Source organism: Hakea prostrata, chromosome 2, assembly GCF_041222555.1.
Source record: "Hakea prostrata isolate BN-2017 chromosome 2, UWA_Hpros_2, whole genome shotgun sequence".
NCBI lineage: Eukaryota > Viridiplantae > Streptophyta > Magnoliopsida > Proteales > Proteaceae > Hakea > Hakea prostrata.
Window position 1 is genome coordinate 56,066,119 of NC_142601.1, and position 14,468 is coordinate 56,080,586.

A 14,468-nucleotide genomic window follows, 5' to 3' on the forward strand; every position below is an offset into this window, starting at 1 on the left:
ACCTGCGATCATCTGGTTATGAGACGTGGTTAAGAGAGACTTCGTGGGCAAGTTTTCTGGTTTTAAGATTGGTTTTAAGTTTGGTTTTAAGTTGTTTTCTGGTTCGGTTGGTTCAATTGGTTTATTTATGGTTATGAGATTAATATGATTCTGGGATTAATCTAGGAATAATTCTGATTCTGGGATTAATCTAGGAATAATTCTGATTCTGATTTCTGTGATTTGATTTTAATTGTGTTTGGATATGGGAGAAACTTTAAGTAAAAATACCATGACTGAAATTATTTCTTCATCCTCTCATCGGTTAAATGAGAAGAAATTGGAGGGTGTATTAAAATTCCACCAACGGAGGGCTATAGTTAAAATTGTTATTACTGAACGAGGACAGATAGATCATTTGACTAAGACTGTACCTAAAGATGATGATACTTGGGCAATTGTTGATGCACGAATATTTGGGCAGATGTTTAATTCCTTGGCCGATAATATTATAGATTTGGTTACTCACTTACAAACTGTGAAGGAATTATGGGAGTACTTGAATGTGTTGTATTCTAGTCAGAATAATCTGGCTAGAATCTATGAATTGTCCCAAGAATTTTATCGAGTAGATAGGAAAGGTAGAGATATTACCCAATATTATGCAGATTTTAAAAGAATGTATGAAAAACTAAACTCTATTCTACCTATCTCCTCTGATATCAAAACTATGCAAAATCAAAGAGAGCAATTAGCTGTTATGGGTTTCTTAGGAGGTCTTGTAAAGGAGTAGAATCTTGGTAGTGATCATGTACCCACGTTAGCTGACACATTTTCAAGAGTTCTTCGTGTTGCACGGGAGAGTACCAATAACTCTACAGAAAATTCAGCTTTGGCAACAGTTTCTCGAGGCACTTCTGGAGGACAGTCCCCTGGTGGACAGAATATAGGACGAACTCGAGGAAATAATACTGAAAAATATCCAGGTTCACACAACTCTCTATCGACAAGGGACAAGTTAAGACTTGTCATCATTGTGGTTGTCCAGGACATATTCAACGATATTGTTGGAAGCTTCATGGGAAGCCCCCACACATGGCAAATGCAACCATCACCTCTGAATCAGCGTCTACAACTACTAAAGTTCATCCTGAGGGTAAGACTGTAAAGATGACTGAGGAAGATTATATTCGATTCACTCAGTTTCAGGCCACTCAACCACAATCAGCCGCTGCCACCCTTGTTTAGACAGGTAATGCTCTTGCTTGCCTTTCAACCACATCTCGCCCATGGATCATTGATTCAGGAGCTTTTGATCATATGACCGGGGCTACAGGTATATTTTCCTCTTTTGTTCCATCATCATCTTTGGTTACACTTGCTGATGGCTCTCATATCAATGTTAAAGGAGTGGGTACAATTCAACTCACTCCATCCATTACCCTACCCTCAGTTCTTTACGTACCTAATTTGCCATTTAACTTATTATATGTTCATAAATTTACTTCCACTAATAACTGTTTGGTAAAATTATTTCCTGGATATTGTTTATTTCAGGATCTTACGACGAAAAAGATGCTTGGTAGAGGCTGTATGTCTCGGGGGTTGTATTTATTCGAGGAGATATCCTCTACTGCTTGTTCTAATATTTCCATCCCCCATCAAATACATTGTCGATTGGGGCATCCCTCTTTGGAAAACCTAAAATTGGTAGATAAAAGTTTTCATCCTCTTTCTAAGTTGGACTGTGAGTCTTGTCAATTTGGAAAACTTCATCGTGTGAGTTTTCCTCTTCGTATAAATAACAGATCAAATCACCCTTTCTCTCTAGTTCATTCTGATATGTGGGGACCCTGTCCTGTTAGTTCTACTTCAAGTAACAGATACTTTGTTACATTTGTGGATGACTTTTCAAGAGTCACTTGGCTTTATTTAATGAAAAATTGTTCAGAATTATTTAACATATTTTGCAATTTTGTTAATGAAATTCGTACTCAATTTGGTGTTCCTATTCGTACTTTTCGTAGTGATAATGCCAAAGAATGTTTCTCTGATCCTTTTTGAAAATTTATGGCTTCTAATGGGATTCTTCACCAATCCTTCTGTGTCGATACTCCTCAACAAAATGGGGTTGCAGAAAGAAAAAATAGACACTTATTGGAGGTCACCCGTTCTCTCTTATTTGAGATGAAGGTTCCTAAATCCTTTTAGGCTGATACAGTTTCAATTGCTTGTTATCTTATTAACAGGATGCCTTCATCTGTCTTAAAAGGTGGCATTCCTCATTCTCTCTTATTTCCTTCATCTCCCTTATTTACTTTGCCTCCTCGCGTATTTGGTTGTGTATGTTACATTCGTAATCATCGCCCAGGGATCTCTAAACTTGATCCTCGTGCACTTAAGTGTATTTTTGTGGGGTACTCTCGCACTCAAAAGGGATATCGTTGTTATTCTTCTGACTTACGAAGATATTTTGTTACTACAGATGTGTCATTTTTTGAGTCCACTCCTTTTTCTACTGAATCTCAAAGTTTAACTGACCTAAATGATGATCTATGTATTTTTCAAAATGTGTTTCCACAGGATACAGTTCCTTCACCTCCACCTCTGCCAGACATCACCAAAATGTACATGCGCCATCCAAAACCACCGGCTCCCCCCTCTGCACCTACGGTATCTACCTCTATGCCGACTTCGTCTATTGATCCGGCGGACATTCCTGCCAAATCTGACCTTGATATTCCCATTGCTCTTCGGAAGGGTACTCGTTCTTGTGTTCAGTATCCCATCTCTAACTTTATTTCATATTCTACTTTATCACCTGGGTTCTCTACTGCTCTATCTACTAAGAGACTTATCCTATTCCTAAGAATGTTCTTGAAGCCTTGTCTAATCCTGGGTGGGTCAGTGCAATGAACAAAGAATTACAAGACTTAGAGGACAATCAAACTTGGAATCTTGTGTCTTTACCCTCAGGAAAGACAGCTATTGGTTGTAGGCGGATATTCACTGTGAAAGTTAATCATAATGGTTCTTTAGCTCGCCTGAAAGCTCGTCTCGTCGCCAAGGGCTATGCTTAAGTTTATGGCATAAATTATGTTGATACTTTTTCGCCTGTTGCCAAGCTTACTTCCATCCACATTTTAATCTCTCTTGCCGCTACCTACCAGTGGCCCTTGTTTCAGTTGGATGTGAAGAATGCCTTCCTTCATGGAGATCTGCATGAGGAAGTGTATATGGACAACCACCTGGGTTTGTTGCTTAGGGGGAGAAGAATAAGTTTTGTCGCCTCCGCAAATCATTATATGGTCTCAAGCAGTCACCTCGAGCATGGTTTGGACGATTCACTACTGTTGTAATAGAATTTGGGATGACTCGTTGTGAAAGTGATCACTCTGTATTCTTTAAAAACTCTGATGCAGGCAAAATCTTTCTTGTAGTTTATGTTGATGATATTGTCATTACAGGAAATGACACTTCAGGAATTGATAGGTTAAAGACCTATTTACAAGAGAAATTTCAGACCAAAGACTTGGGCAAGTTAAAAGTATTTTCTAGGAGTTGAAGTTGCCCATCAAGAAAGGGCATCTTCTTATCTCAACGAAAGTATGTACTGGATTTGCTTTCTGAAACAGGAATGTTGGGATCAAAACCCATAGACACTCCCATGGAATGTAACTTAAAGTTAATGTCAAAAGATGGAACCATTCTTAATGATCCAGAGAAGTACAGAAGGCTTGTTGGGAAGCTGAATTATCTGACTGTGACTAGACCTGATATTGCATTTCTTGTCAGTGTTGTGAGTCAATTTTTGTCTACCCCATGAACATCACACTGGGATGCAGTTATACGAATTCTGAGGTATCTTAAGAAAGCACTAGTACACAGACTTCTTTACACTAATCATGCACATAGAAATGTTGAAGGATTCTCTAATGCTAATTGGGCTTGATCACCTATTGATAGAAGATCGACTACAAGCTACTGCACATTCTTTGGAGGAAATCTTGTATCATGGAAGAGTAAGAAACAAACTGTGGTAGCAAGATCAAGCGCAGAATCTGAGTATCGTGCTATGGCACAGGTAACATGCGAGATGGTATGGATAAAACAATTACTCCAGGAATTAGGAATTATTGATGACACACCAATGAAGTTATGGTGTGATAATCAAGCTGCGGTTCATATAGCATCAAATCCAGTTTTTCATAAGGGTACCAAGCATATTGAAGTTGATTGCCACTTTGTTCATGAGAAGTTACTACAAGGCATAATATCCCCCAAGCATGTGAGGACTGGAGAACAACTCGCAGATTTGTTCACCAAAGCTCTAGGGAATACAAGGGTTACCTATATTTGTAACAAGATGGGCATGAATAATATATATGCTCCAGCTTGAGGGGGAGTGTTAGGAAAGGGCAATTTGGGAAAGGACAGATCCATCGAGAGTTAGTGTCTTGCGCTAACTCTCGATAGGAAAAAGAGGTGGTAATTAAGAGTTTTATACCAATCGAAATTGGTTGATGCTTTCCTATATAGAATAGACTTGTAAATTAGCCTATATAAAGTGAAGTTATTTTGAGGAGTGCTCAACAGTTCAATCTGAGCCTCCACAACTAAGTCGTGGCTTCCATCTTTTCCTCTCCCTCATTCTTCACCTTATTCTTTCTCAAACTAACACAAACCATGGTAGCACTCTAATGCTTGACGCTACCGATCAACTCAGTTGTATGCAACATCAAAGTTGTCCATATGGTAATCAAACCAACAGACCAGCATCATCATCCTAAAAGAGTGGATGGTGCCATCTTATTTTAAAACCCAATGAAGACTTCTGAATCAAGATTAGTATGTAAGCAACGGGTAACATCTCCCTGCAGTCTAAATAATATGACATACCGGATACATTTATTCATGCATGTTAACCAAAACACCCTCAAACCACATGGCCATTCAGCCAATTCAATCCCCTTCCCCCCCCCACCCCCCACCCCCAAATAATAATAATAATAAGGGCATGAATTTCTCTTTCTTTTTTTTCTTTTATTCTTTTTTTCTATTTCTCCCTATTATATGTCATTTGACTTTTTCTGTCAACAGTTGCATTTCTTCCACTGGCAATGAAAGACCCAAGGAAAAAAAATTCTAGGAAGTCAACAAGAATACTCAAAAATACAACTAAGCCCAATGAGCCATACAGAACACAAGTGAACAGAAGCTAGAAGCCTAATTAGTAGGGTTGCAAGAAAACTTCAAAAAACATTCAAAGTTGAAGGAAGAGTTTCTGATATATTGCAAATAATCAGTTGCAGAAAAATATACAGAGGCTGAGTTATGCGAGTCCAAGAGGAGGAACTTGAGGGCTAATGCTTGTAAAATGTAGGTAGCTCATGTAGTAAAGAAGATATTGGCCCATCAAAAATATTCTCTTTTTAATCATTCTATTACAACAGGACAAGAAAAAGCAAATAGAAGCCAAGACAGGAAGAGAAAAAGAGAACATTCATCCACAAAAGGTGAAAAGCAACAGAAACATTATTTTACTGAAAGGCTACAAGGTCACATAAAACAGCAACAAGATGAGATTCTCAACCTGCGTGCTAGTAAAAAACCCCCACAGTTCCACCCAAATCCCTGGGCAATAATATTGCTCTCATGTCCTTTCAACCCTATATTTTTTAAATCAAAACTATTTTTCAATCTATAACTTGTTCAATCCAAAAGCAAATGACCCTAAGACCTCACAATAGTTCTGTGCCTCAGCCCTCAAGTTTATATATTAAACCTTCACCCAAACAAAAACCACAACTAATAACCTGAACAAGCTTATTATTGTTTCCTGGGGCCTTAATCTTCTCTTCGGTCTTCTGCTTAAAGACCTTGTATTCTTGTTTCTTGTTTTTTTTAATATAATTATTTATTCATCCAAAAAAAAAAAAACCTGAATAAACAAAACTTTCAGCCTCCTTAGAATACCTCGTCGGTCAGACACCCAACACGCACAATTGCCTAAGGAGAGGTAATCAGGATTCAGCACCGTGCACTATCACGTTCATGGAGAGAAAGGTTTTGATATTCCCAACAACAAAGAAGATGATGCAATTACACGTCAATCCACGGGATCAAGTAGATGAATAAACTCCCAAATACTACCCAAGGAGACTCAATTAACCATGTTAGTTTTCATACTAATTATTATCTATCATTGTCTGTATTTCCAGCATTTTCTTAGAAGACTTTACGTTCCTTGAAACCCAAAGACTTTAAACAGAAGCCATGGAAGCACATACTGACTGCAACCAGTGACCCTTGAGTGGGAGGTAAAGCTCAATTTCCCCTAGTGCCAACCGATAGTATCAAGAGCCATTTCTCTATGGAGACTTGATGGTGGGATGATGAGTTCAAACAGCCACTAAGACTAAGGTAGGTAGTTTTAAGACATGGAGTAGAGGATCTACAAGGCCATAAATTTGCCAGAAACAAAACTAAGAAAACCGTGGGAGAAGCCAGGGCAAAGATGCATGAAGACTAATGCAAGAGTCAATCCCAAACGGAGAAACCAGTGGAATGTCAATTGCAACAAGGATCAATATGATAATGAAGACGAAAACATAATAACTAGAACTTTTCTCTCCCCCCGCCCCCTCTTTACATATGAAAGAAGAACGTGAAAAGAGAGGAGAAAAAGGGGGCGTAGAAGATAGAAAAGAAGGGATGTAAGGGAATGGGCTAGCTCAGACCTGCGTCTTTCAGCTGTTGAACATGGATTCTTCCATAAGCAATAGGAACATTGCCTGCAAATTTTATCTCTCTAAAGTATGATCTTATATTGCAATTAAAAGGCTCACTTATAGCCTGACAAAAACTTTATAATGAATAGAAACTTAGTAGACTGAAAATAGAAATTCATAACTTAGTAACGAGTGACTACAAAACCTTATGGAAAATAGAAACAAATTAAAATTAGATACTGCTAAAATGGAAACCAAACTAAGCTCCTAAATCTCCTAAGAATAAAATCTTTATGTAATCTGATCTTGGGGCCCACAAAATTCTCTACAAATATTCCAATACTCCAATTAATGGACTGTAACACTGTTCACATAGTGACACAAACAGTGTTTTGTCTTCCTTTCCTCATGTTTTGTCCTATTGCGGCAGTCCAAGTAAAGGGGTCAAAAATTATGGAGCAAGGAGACCTTCTAGTTGGAACAGCTAGCTGGTTCAAGCTGCCTCCAACACTGGTTTGAATTGGTCAAAGCTGGTTCATTCCTCGGCTGGTTCCAATGTGTCCCGGTTCAACATCAAATATGTTTGTAATAATCTGAACACAATGGAACAGCAATCTATAAGATGGCTAAAATGAGGGGAAAGCTGAGTAGAGATCTTGACAATGTTAGATGAATTAAAAGCGAAGATGGGAAAGTTATTTCTCCAGTCTCCTAAATAAACATACTCCAATTATTAGTGTATCTGAAGCTGTAAGGAGGATGAAAGTGGGCAAGGCACAAGGCCTAGATAGAATCATAGTTGATGTGTGGAAAAGCGTAGGAATTTGTGGATTATCATGGCTAACCAAGCTGTTTAAGAAGATTAAGATCAAACAAAAATTCTAGATAAATGGAGGAGACACATGTTACTGGCTGCTGCCTTCTTCTCCAGTGTGAGATCCTAGTCTAGTGCTTCAAGTCTAGGCTGGTTAGCTCATTGGTGTTTAAAGTCCAAGTTGCTGCTGGTGCCTAATGACGTAGCCTCAAGTGAATGAAGGGTCAGTTCTTCCAAGATCTTTAGATGAATAGCATTAAGTCAATTAGGGCTCCATGAGATATCCTTCCAAGATCTTTAGATAAATAGCAGCAAGACTGTAATAACCCTACTGAATCCTAACCTGCTGCGATGGTGTAGGACCCGAATCCAAAAGATCAAGCACCTTAATGCTATGGTCCATAAGGGTGCACAGCAATGTAGCCAAGTTTGGACCCTTGAAAGATAATGGGGTGGACCCTGCAAAGGTAAACATTCTGGAACCCAAGAGAAGGAAAGGCCCGACAACAAGCTAGGGAAGATGTATTGCATATTTCCAAGGGATGCACATCACATAGACGGAGGATCAGGTAATACAAAATACTTGGATAGTTTGCCAACTACTGTACAGCTAGGCTCACACCCAACTTTGAACAGTTTAGGGTTAGAATTGGAACTCAAGTCTTACGTATGAAATGAAACCCATTAAGTCTAGAAAACAATGCAAAAAGAATCAGATCAACTGGATTTGTATTGACCATGTTATGACCTAAACAATGCTGATGTAACCAGGATTGGCAACCACAGGGCCTTTCATATTTTAGGTCCAAATTCAGCCCATTATCATGCAATACCAAGAGCTGGCCGAATTACCGTAGAGGTATTTTGGTCATTTCCCCACCTCCTTTGAGCTCCAAAGTGCTCCAGATGAATCCAGAATAATTTCAAGAGCAAGGATCTACTCTTTGTTTTTCATTTGGCCAGTTGGTCAGAGTCCCGGTCTAGTTATTAGTCCCAATTAGAGAAGGGAACTCCCTAGTTGAAATCTACTTTCTACAAGGAGTCTAGATCTACTTTTCATTTTTAGTTTCAGTCCTTGTTGACAAGTTACTGAAGAGTCTTTTTCTGAGTCGGAGTCCAGGTTGGAATTCAATTTCCGAGTAGGATTCCTTCTGGAAGTTGGTTATTTACTTTGCAATTGGTATTTGGGTTTATCATGTTGGCAGTTAAGAAGCATTATATAGATAACTCAGTGCAATGGAAATAAAGAATTTGAGATGAATGAGTAAAAAAACTAAGAAAGAAGAAAGACGTATCGAATAACCATATTAGAGCTAGTTTGGGAGGTAGCTCCTATACGTGATAAGCTACAAGAAAGTTGGCATTGCAATGTTCAATGGATGACCTTGAGTGCTCCAACACAGAGGAATGATTCGATCCTAGTGGAAGGAACCAAAAGAGCTATGGACAGACCTAAAAAAACCTCAAGAGAAGTGAAAACAAACATGCATGGATTAGCATGGTTAAAAAATCAACAAAACCGATTGAAATTTCAACCAAAATCCTAGTTTCAACAATGGACAAATTCCTTTTCTTATTCTTAGGAACACATACAATATTTGTCACTACACAAAGGATGATGGTAACCCCACCATTTTTGCTATTTAACAATTTAAAACATACTCTAGGCAAGTATTTTAAATATTATTTAATGAATGAAAATGGAAAATTTTATAATCCTGATCCATGCATTAACATCATTTTGAATTCATTCAATTTGAGTTGGTATGTTCTCCATCCACAATCAAGCTAGAGTTTGAAAGTCTGTTTCAACCAATATTTGTGGTTTTGGTCGAAACTAGTTGGTATCGATGCGGATGGTTGAAACTGGCTCAAACAGGTGAACCAGCAAATTCAAATTACTTGTCTTGATCGAAACCCATCATTTCTCCCAAATTTCAAGCTCCATATTTCATCGGTCTCCCACATTTCAACAATACCACATAGGATCCTTCACAATGGGCCCCACCCATCACAGCAGCAGGATTATTCCGTTCCACCAACATGAAAAAGAAGCCAGTTCGATGTCCTTTCAGCCTATAAATAATAATAAATAGACAAACAAACAACTAAATAAATAAAGGAGAGAGCACTACACCAAGACCCATGTAGAACATTAAGCAAACAATGAAATTTCAAGTTGCCATTGGCTCGCAAAAGAGTTGAAAGTTTAAATCCACTAAAAAGTAGCATGAAGAAAACATGCTCACACACACCTCAATGTAAGATGCCGCAACTTCTGAGTGCTTTTCATTTGTCCTAGCAATAAAGATGTCCCAGAAGACCGACCACCATTCGAAGAGAAATCCACCAGGAGCATCGATAGCTGCAAATAATACACATTGAAAACATAGCATATCATCCAAATTTTTTTAGGGAAAACTTCCATGAGTCAATGGTTTTCCATAATCTCTCTCCCTCTAAGAATCTATGAAGAATTCTTGGTAATCTTACCCACAGGATCCGAAGATACTTTTCCTTCTGCTTGGAAGGCCTTTGCGGAAGCCTGCAAATTCCTTTTCACTAGATAATCATAAATGTATACATCCAACCTGTTACCAACAGTAAAAGGACCGAAGCACCTATCAGGAGAAAAACATTCAAACTACAGAAATAAAACCTAAGAATGCAGACATAAATCCCATATATAATTTAGTCGCAGATGAGAACCCAGTTTACACACGTCCGAAACGTCAACACTGAAGAAAAACTGGAACTTCACAGAAACAACAGCAAAAAAAAATTGCGGATAAGGAACCCTAGAATAAAAACAAGAACGAGAAACAAACAGGAAACGACCCTGTTGAAGTTACCAATACAATCAAAACAACCCAGAAACGAAGCCCTGTAAAGAAAACCACCCACCCCGCACCCAAAACATGAATGGAAAAAATCCTAGCTGAAAAACCAACAATGGTGGAAAATAATCGAAAACTTGGAATACTTACATTTTGTCGGCTTCCCAGTTTGTCTGAGACATGATTCTAAGATTAAGCCCTTAATAGCTGCGGAATATGTCAAAACTCCCTTTCCTCAGATTCGAACCTCATGGTTTGAGCTTTTATCAGAAGAAATTAATCTTTCCCTCTCCTTGTCTGAAGCTAGTAAACCCCACACAAAAAGGAAATTTTTCAAGTGTTTACTTAAACACAGCATAAAAACAAAACCACGAAATGAAAGAAGAGGCAACAGAAATACAGTGACGAGAAACCAGAGACAGCGCGCAGATAAGTGAAAAGGAGAAAATAAAAATAAAGAAGAAAAACTGTTCAGTTCATGAGACAGGGCAGAAGAGTGAAGAAGAGTGAACCCTTCCATTCTTCTCAAAAACAAAATTCTAAATAAAATAATAAATAAATGACATGTATATATATTATTAAATTTTTGAAAAACACGTGGCAACCACAATAAGGTTCAGAGAAGAAAAAAAACCATAAATTTATTATCAATAAAGCCTTTATTTGGTTTGATTTGTACCCGAAAAAATTTGGTCAGCAGCCAGTCCCTTAAGTTCGTCAACCACCACTTTTACAAATCAAGATAACTGGTCTCACCAAGGTCACTCGGAGGGTGAGTTGGGATAAGGCGATGCATAAGGCGAGTACTTGCCCTTGGCTTTGGAGTATTTGAACTTGATATGGAGAAAATATAATCGAACCTGGCTCAACCTTGGTTTGATCCCCGACCCCGATCGGGACGAAAGGAATCGACTCGCTTCCAAACGAGCCGGGTCCAGGAGATAGCTTGCTGAGGAAGAAAACTAACTCAGTCACAAGCATGCCCTAATCCACTACGATCATAATGGACTAATCGTCAATGAGATGGGTAGCAGCATTTGGCGGCTGTTACTTATCGCTATTATATGGATAACTACCATATAACGATCGTATCATCAAATGAGTCATCTACTAGTCTAACCTAGTAGGGATCTATCACTCGACGGATCTATCCGTTAAGATCTAACGACTATCCGAATAAGGCTCAAATACATCAAACGAATGAGATTCGAATGTACACTCTATATAAGACATCATCTACTCACGAGGTGGAGAGAGATATATACATTCTGAATCGTATTCTCGTTATTCATTCATTAGCTCTGTGCTTGAGCAAAGCTGTTTATGATTAAGCTCATCAACTAACTTAGCCTTCGGAGGTGGACTTCCGATCCCAGCGATCGGGCCACATTTAATGCTTGTTTTTATAGGTCATCCATAGGAGATCTAAGGACTGAGCAAATCTTTGACACATCAGAACTCATACCTTCTATAGATACATAAAGTTCATATGGGCTCTGAGGGAACAAGGTGCAGACAGATAAAAGTTCAAACTAATATCTCTTTGGTTTTATTGTCTTTAAATAACGTATGCTTGATTAATGCTTGTTTCACCTTCATAAAATAACTTTCCTTCCATTCGAAGGATGACGTAGATGGCAATTCAATCCATCCATGTATCTATGAGATTATCAAAAACATATTTCTTTTTATATTTTTAATCTTGAACTAAATCAAAATTTAATCCCACATCTTATTTTATTGCCAAAAGCTACTGCCAACAAATTACCTAAACATAATATATTCTTCCACTCTAAAAAAGTGCTGCGTAGAAAACACTCATCTTTAATAAATTAGGGTTAGTTTGTACCCAAAAAAAAAAAAAAGGGATTAATTTTCTTTTATGGGGGATTCAAATGTTTGACTGCATATAATTCTCAATCTCTTCCTTTCTTTTATTCTCCAAATACTTTTCTAATCCATAATTGATATTCCTTGCTAAAGTTCCTTTTTCTCATAGCTTTTTCTTCTTTAATGGTTTATTTTATGACCATAACTGCTAGTCATTCACTTTAAATAAATTACAGGGTAATTTGTCAGGTCAGTGAATCAAGTTGCATGATTCATGTGTGTAGGTCAAGCAAGTTATATTTAAAATAGGAAGAAGATTTATTATTGCAACAATAAATTTTATTTTTCCCCCAATGAGTTTCTGGAGAACTGAATTCTTTATTTTTGGCTTGTTGATGATTATGTTGAAGGTACTTATGGGAACCTCTAATTATATTTTTAAGGTAGTTTTTATATATAATTTAAATATATGATAGGACTTCACTTTGACCCCAAAAAAATTTAAACTCTTAACCCTCATATTATGAGGCGTTGGTCTTTTGCCAATTGAGCCTATTCCTTGCGGTTCACGTGAGATTATTTTGTAACTCTACACTTGATAGACCATTGTGAGCGAATCCGGATCATCTCCCCGTCGGGGAGCACAGAGTGCTCCTCGATGGCTTCCTGACCACAAAAACCAGTGGGTCCTCCTAGTGGAAAAAAAGTTTTTTTTTTTTAAATTTTTTTTTCAAAAAGTATTTTTCACCGTGGGCCCCACTGATATTTGTGGTCAGGAAGCGTTGGGGTCGCTGATCCGGACTCATTGTGTGCAAGCTACTTTCTAAAGCAAACTTGGGCTCTCACATTAATGTCAAGGCTGCAAATTTTGATACTAAACAAATGTCTTGGGCCCCCATGGGCCTTTACAGAAAACATATTATGGGCCTGACGATTGCATGCAGTGGACTGTAAATGGCATGCGGCTGAAGCCACTTCATAGAAATGCTCAAAGCTAGTTGAATTTCTATCAGGCATCTAATTAGATGATTAATATTAGAGTGTGAATTATAGGGTGCATTTGGAAACATTCTTAGAAAACGTTTTTGGTGTTCCTTTGTTCTTTGGGAATGGAATAACCGGTTAGAGGCGTTTGTTAAAATGGTTCGTTCTTCTGTTCTTTAAGAACGAACCGATCAGAAAAAGTGTTATAAAAAACGCATTTTGCAGAACATCAAAAGATGCCTTTTTTTTTTTAATCAAATAACAGAAAGGGAAGTGATAAAATTAGTTCAAATTGAAACATTAGAACAAGTTTATCAAATGCCAACTTATTATAATAGTGTGCTGAAAATATTTTTAGAACGGATTTATCAAACGCACATTTCCAAACAAAGAACAGTCTTTTAGCACAAAAACATTAAAAAATGGTTTCTTAGAACGGAAACATTACCAAACACATACATAGGGTCAATAAACATGGAAATCACGAAAGACACCACCACCTTTGATGCCGTTCTTGGGCATTAAACCCTCATGATCTCTGACCTTCGAGGGTAGATGATAATCCTCCTCTAGTCCTGCCATCGTACATTTAGAATTTGTCACTACTCAGGGATGGACCCTCACTCTGAATGTGTAATAGAGAGACATTACAAGAAGGCCGGTTATCGGAGATCTCAGTTTTACTCATAGGTGGTGAAGAGAGGAGGAGGAGGAGAAAGAATTTTAGGGTTGCAGAGAGTGGTACCCACAAGGGGAGAAAGAACACAAAAAGGGAGAGAAATCTCTGGAGCAGAAGGAATATTGTTTAATATCGTTAATTCCAAAAGGCAAAACAACATAAAATCCAGAGAAAGCCTGGCCCCCTGTGCTCTGTAGATCTTTCTTACCATGCATCCTTCTTCCCCTTTTGTCCCTTTTTCACTTTCTTCGAAGTCAGGGGAAGGGAAGGCCGGAGGGAGAAGTTGGTGCTTGGTGGGCCTTTTAGACTGGGCCAATTCAAACGGATCCACATTGAGAAGCATGCATGCATGAGATGAGATTGGTCGCATGGGAGATATATTGAGATCAAGGACACATCACACATGCTTTATATATATCCATCCATCATTTTCATCCTTACCATCATCATGATCATCATCGTCATCGCATCGTCAATCTGATTGATACACGAGAGGCACTGACTTAGCTGAACTGGGTCAGTGGTGTTACGTAAGATCTGTACTCTATTCTGTGGAAAATGTAAGAAATAAGAGATTTTTGCATGAGAAAACAAGGAAATCAAGAAAATTAAAC

General features: G+C 38.1%; 1 protein-coding gene across 1 annotated transcript in view; it reads right to left on the bottom strand.

Annotated features, from left to right (window-relative positions):
• The window catches only part of LUG (transcriptional corepressor LEUNIG), a 31,307-nt gene extending 20,433 nt beyond the window's left edge, over positions 1–10,874 (bottom strand). Inside the window, exons 1-3 of the mRNA XM_089145243.1 lie at positions 10,512–10,874; positions 10,018–10,115; positions 9,780–9,889 (exon numbers count right to left, since the gene is read on the bottom strand). Of these exons, the coding sequence (XP_089001369.1) occupies positions 9,780–9,889; positions 10,018–10,115; positions 10,512–10,543 (240 nt within the window). The 5' untranslated portion in view covers positions 10,544–10,874. The remainder of the gene's footprint in view (positions 1–9,779; positions 9,890–10,017; positions 10,116–10,511) is intronic.
• Positions 10,875–14,468: the final 3,594 nt, after the last annotated feature.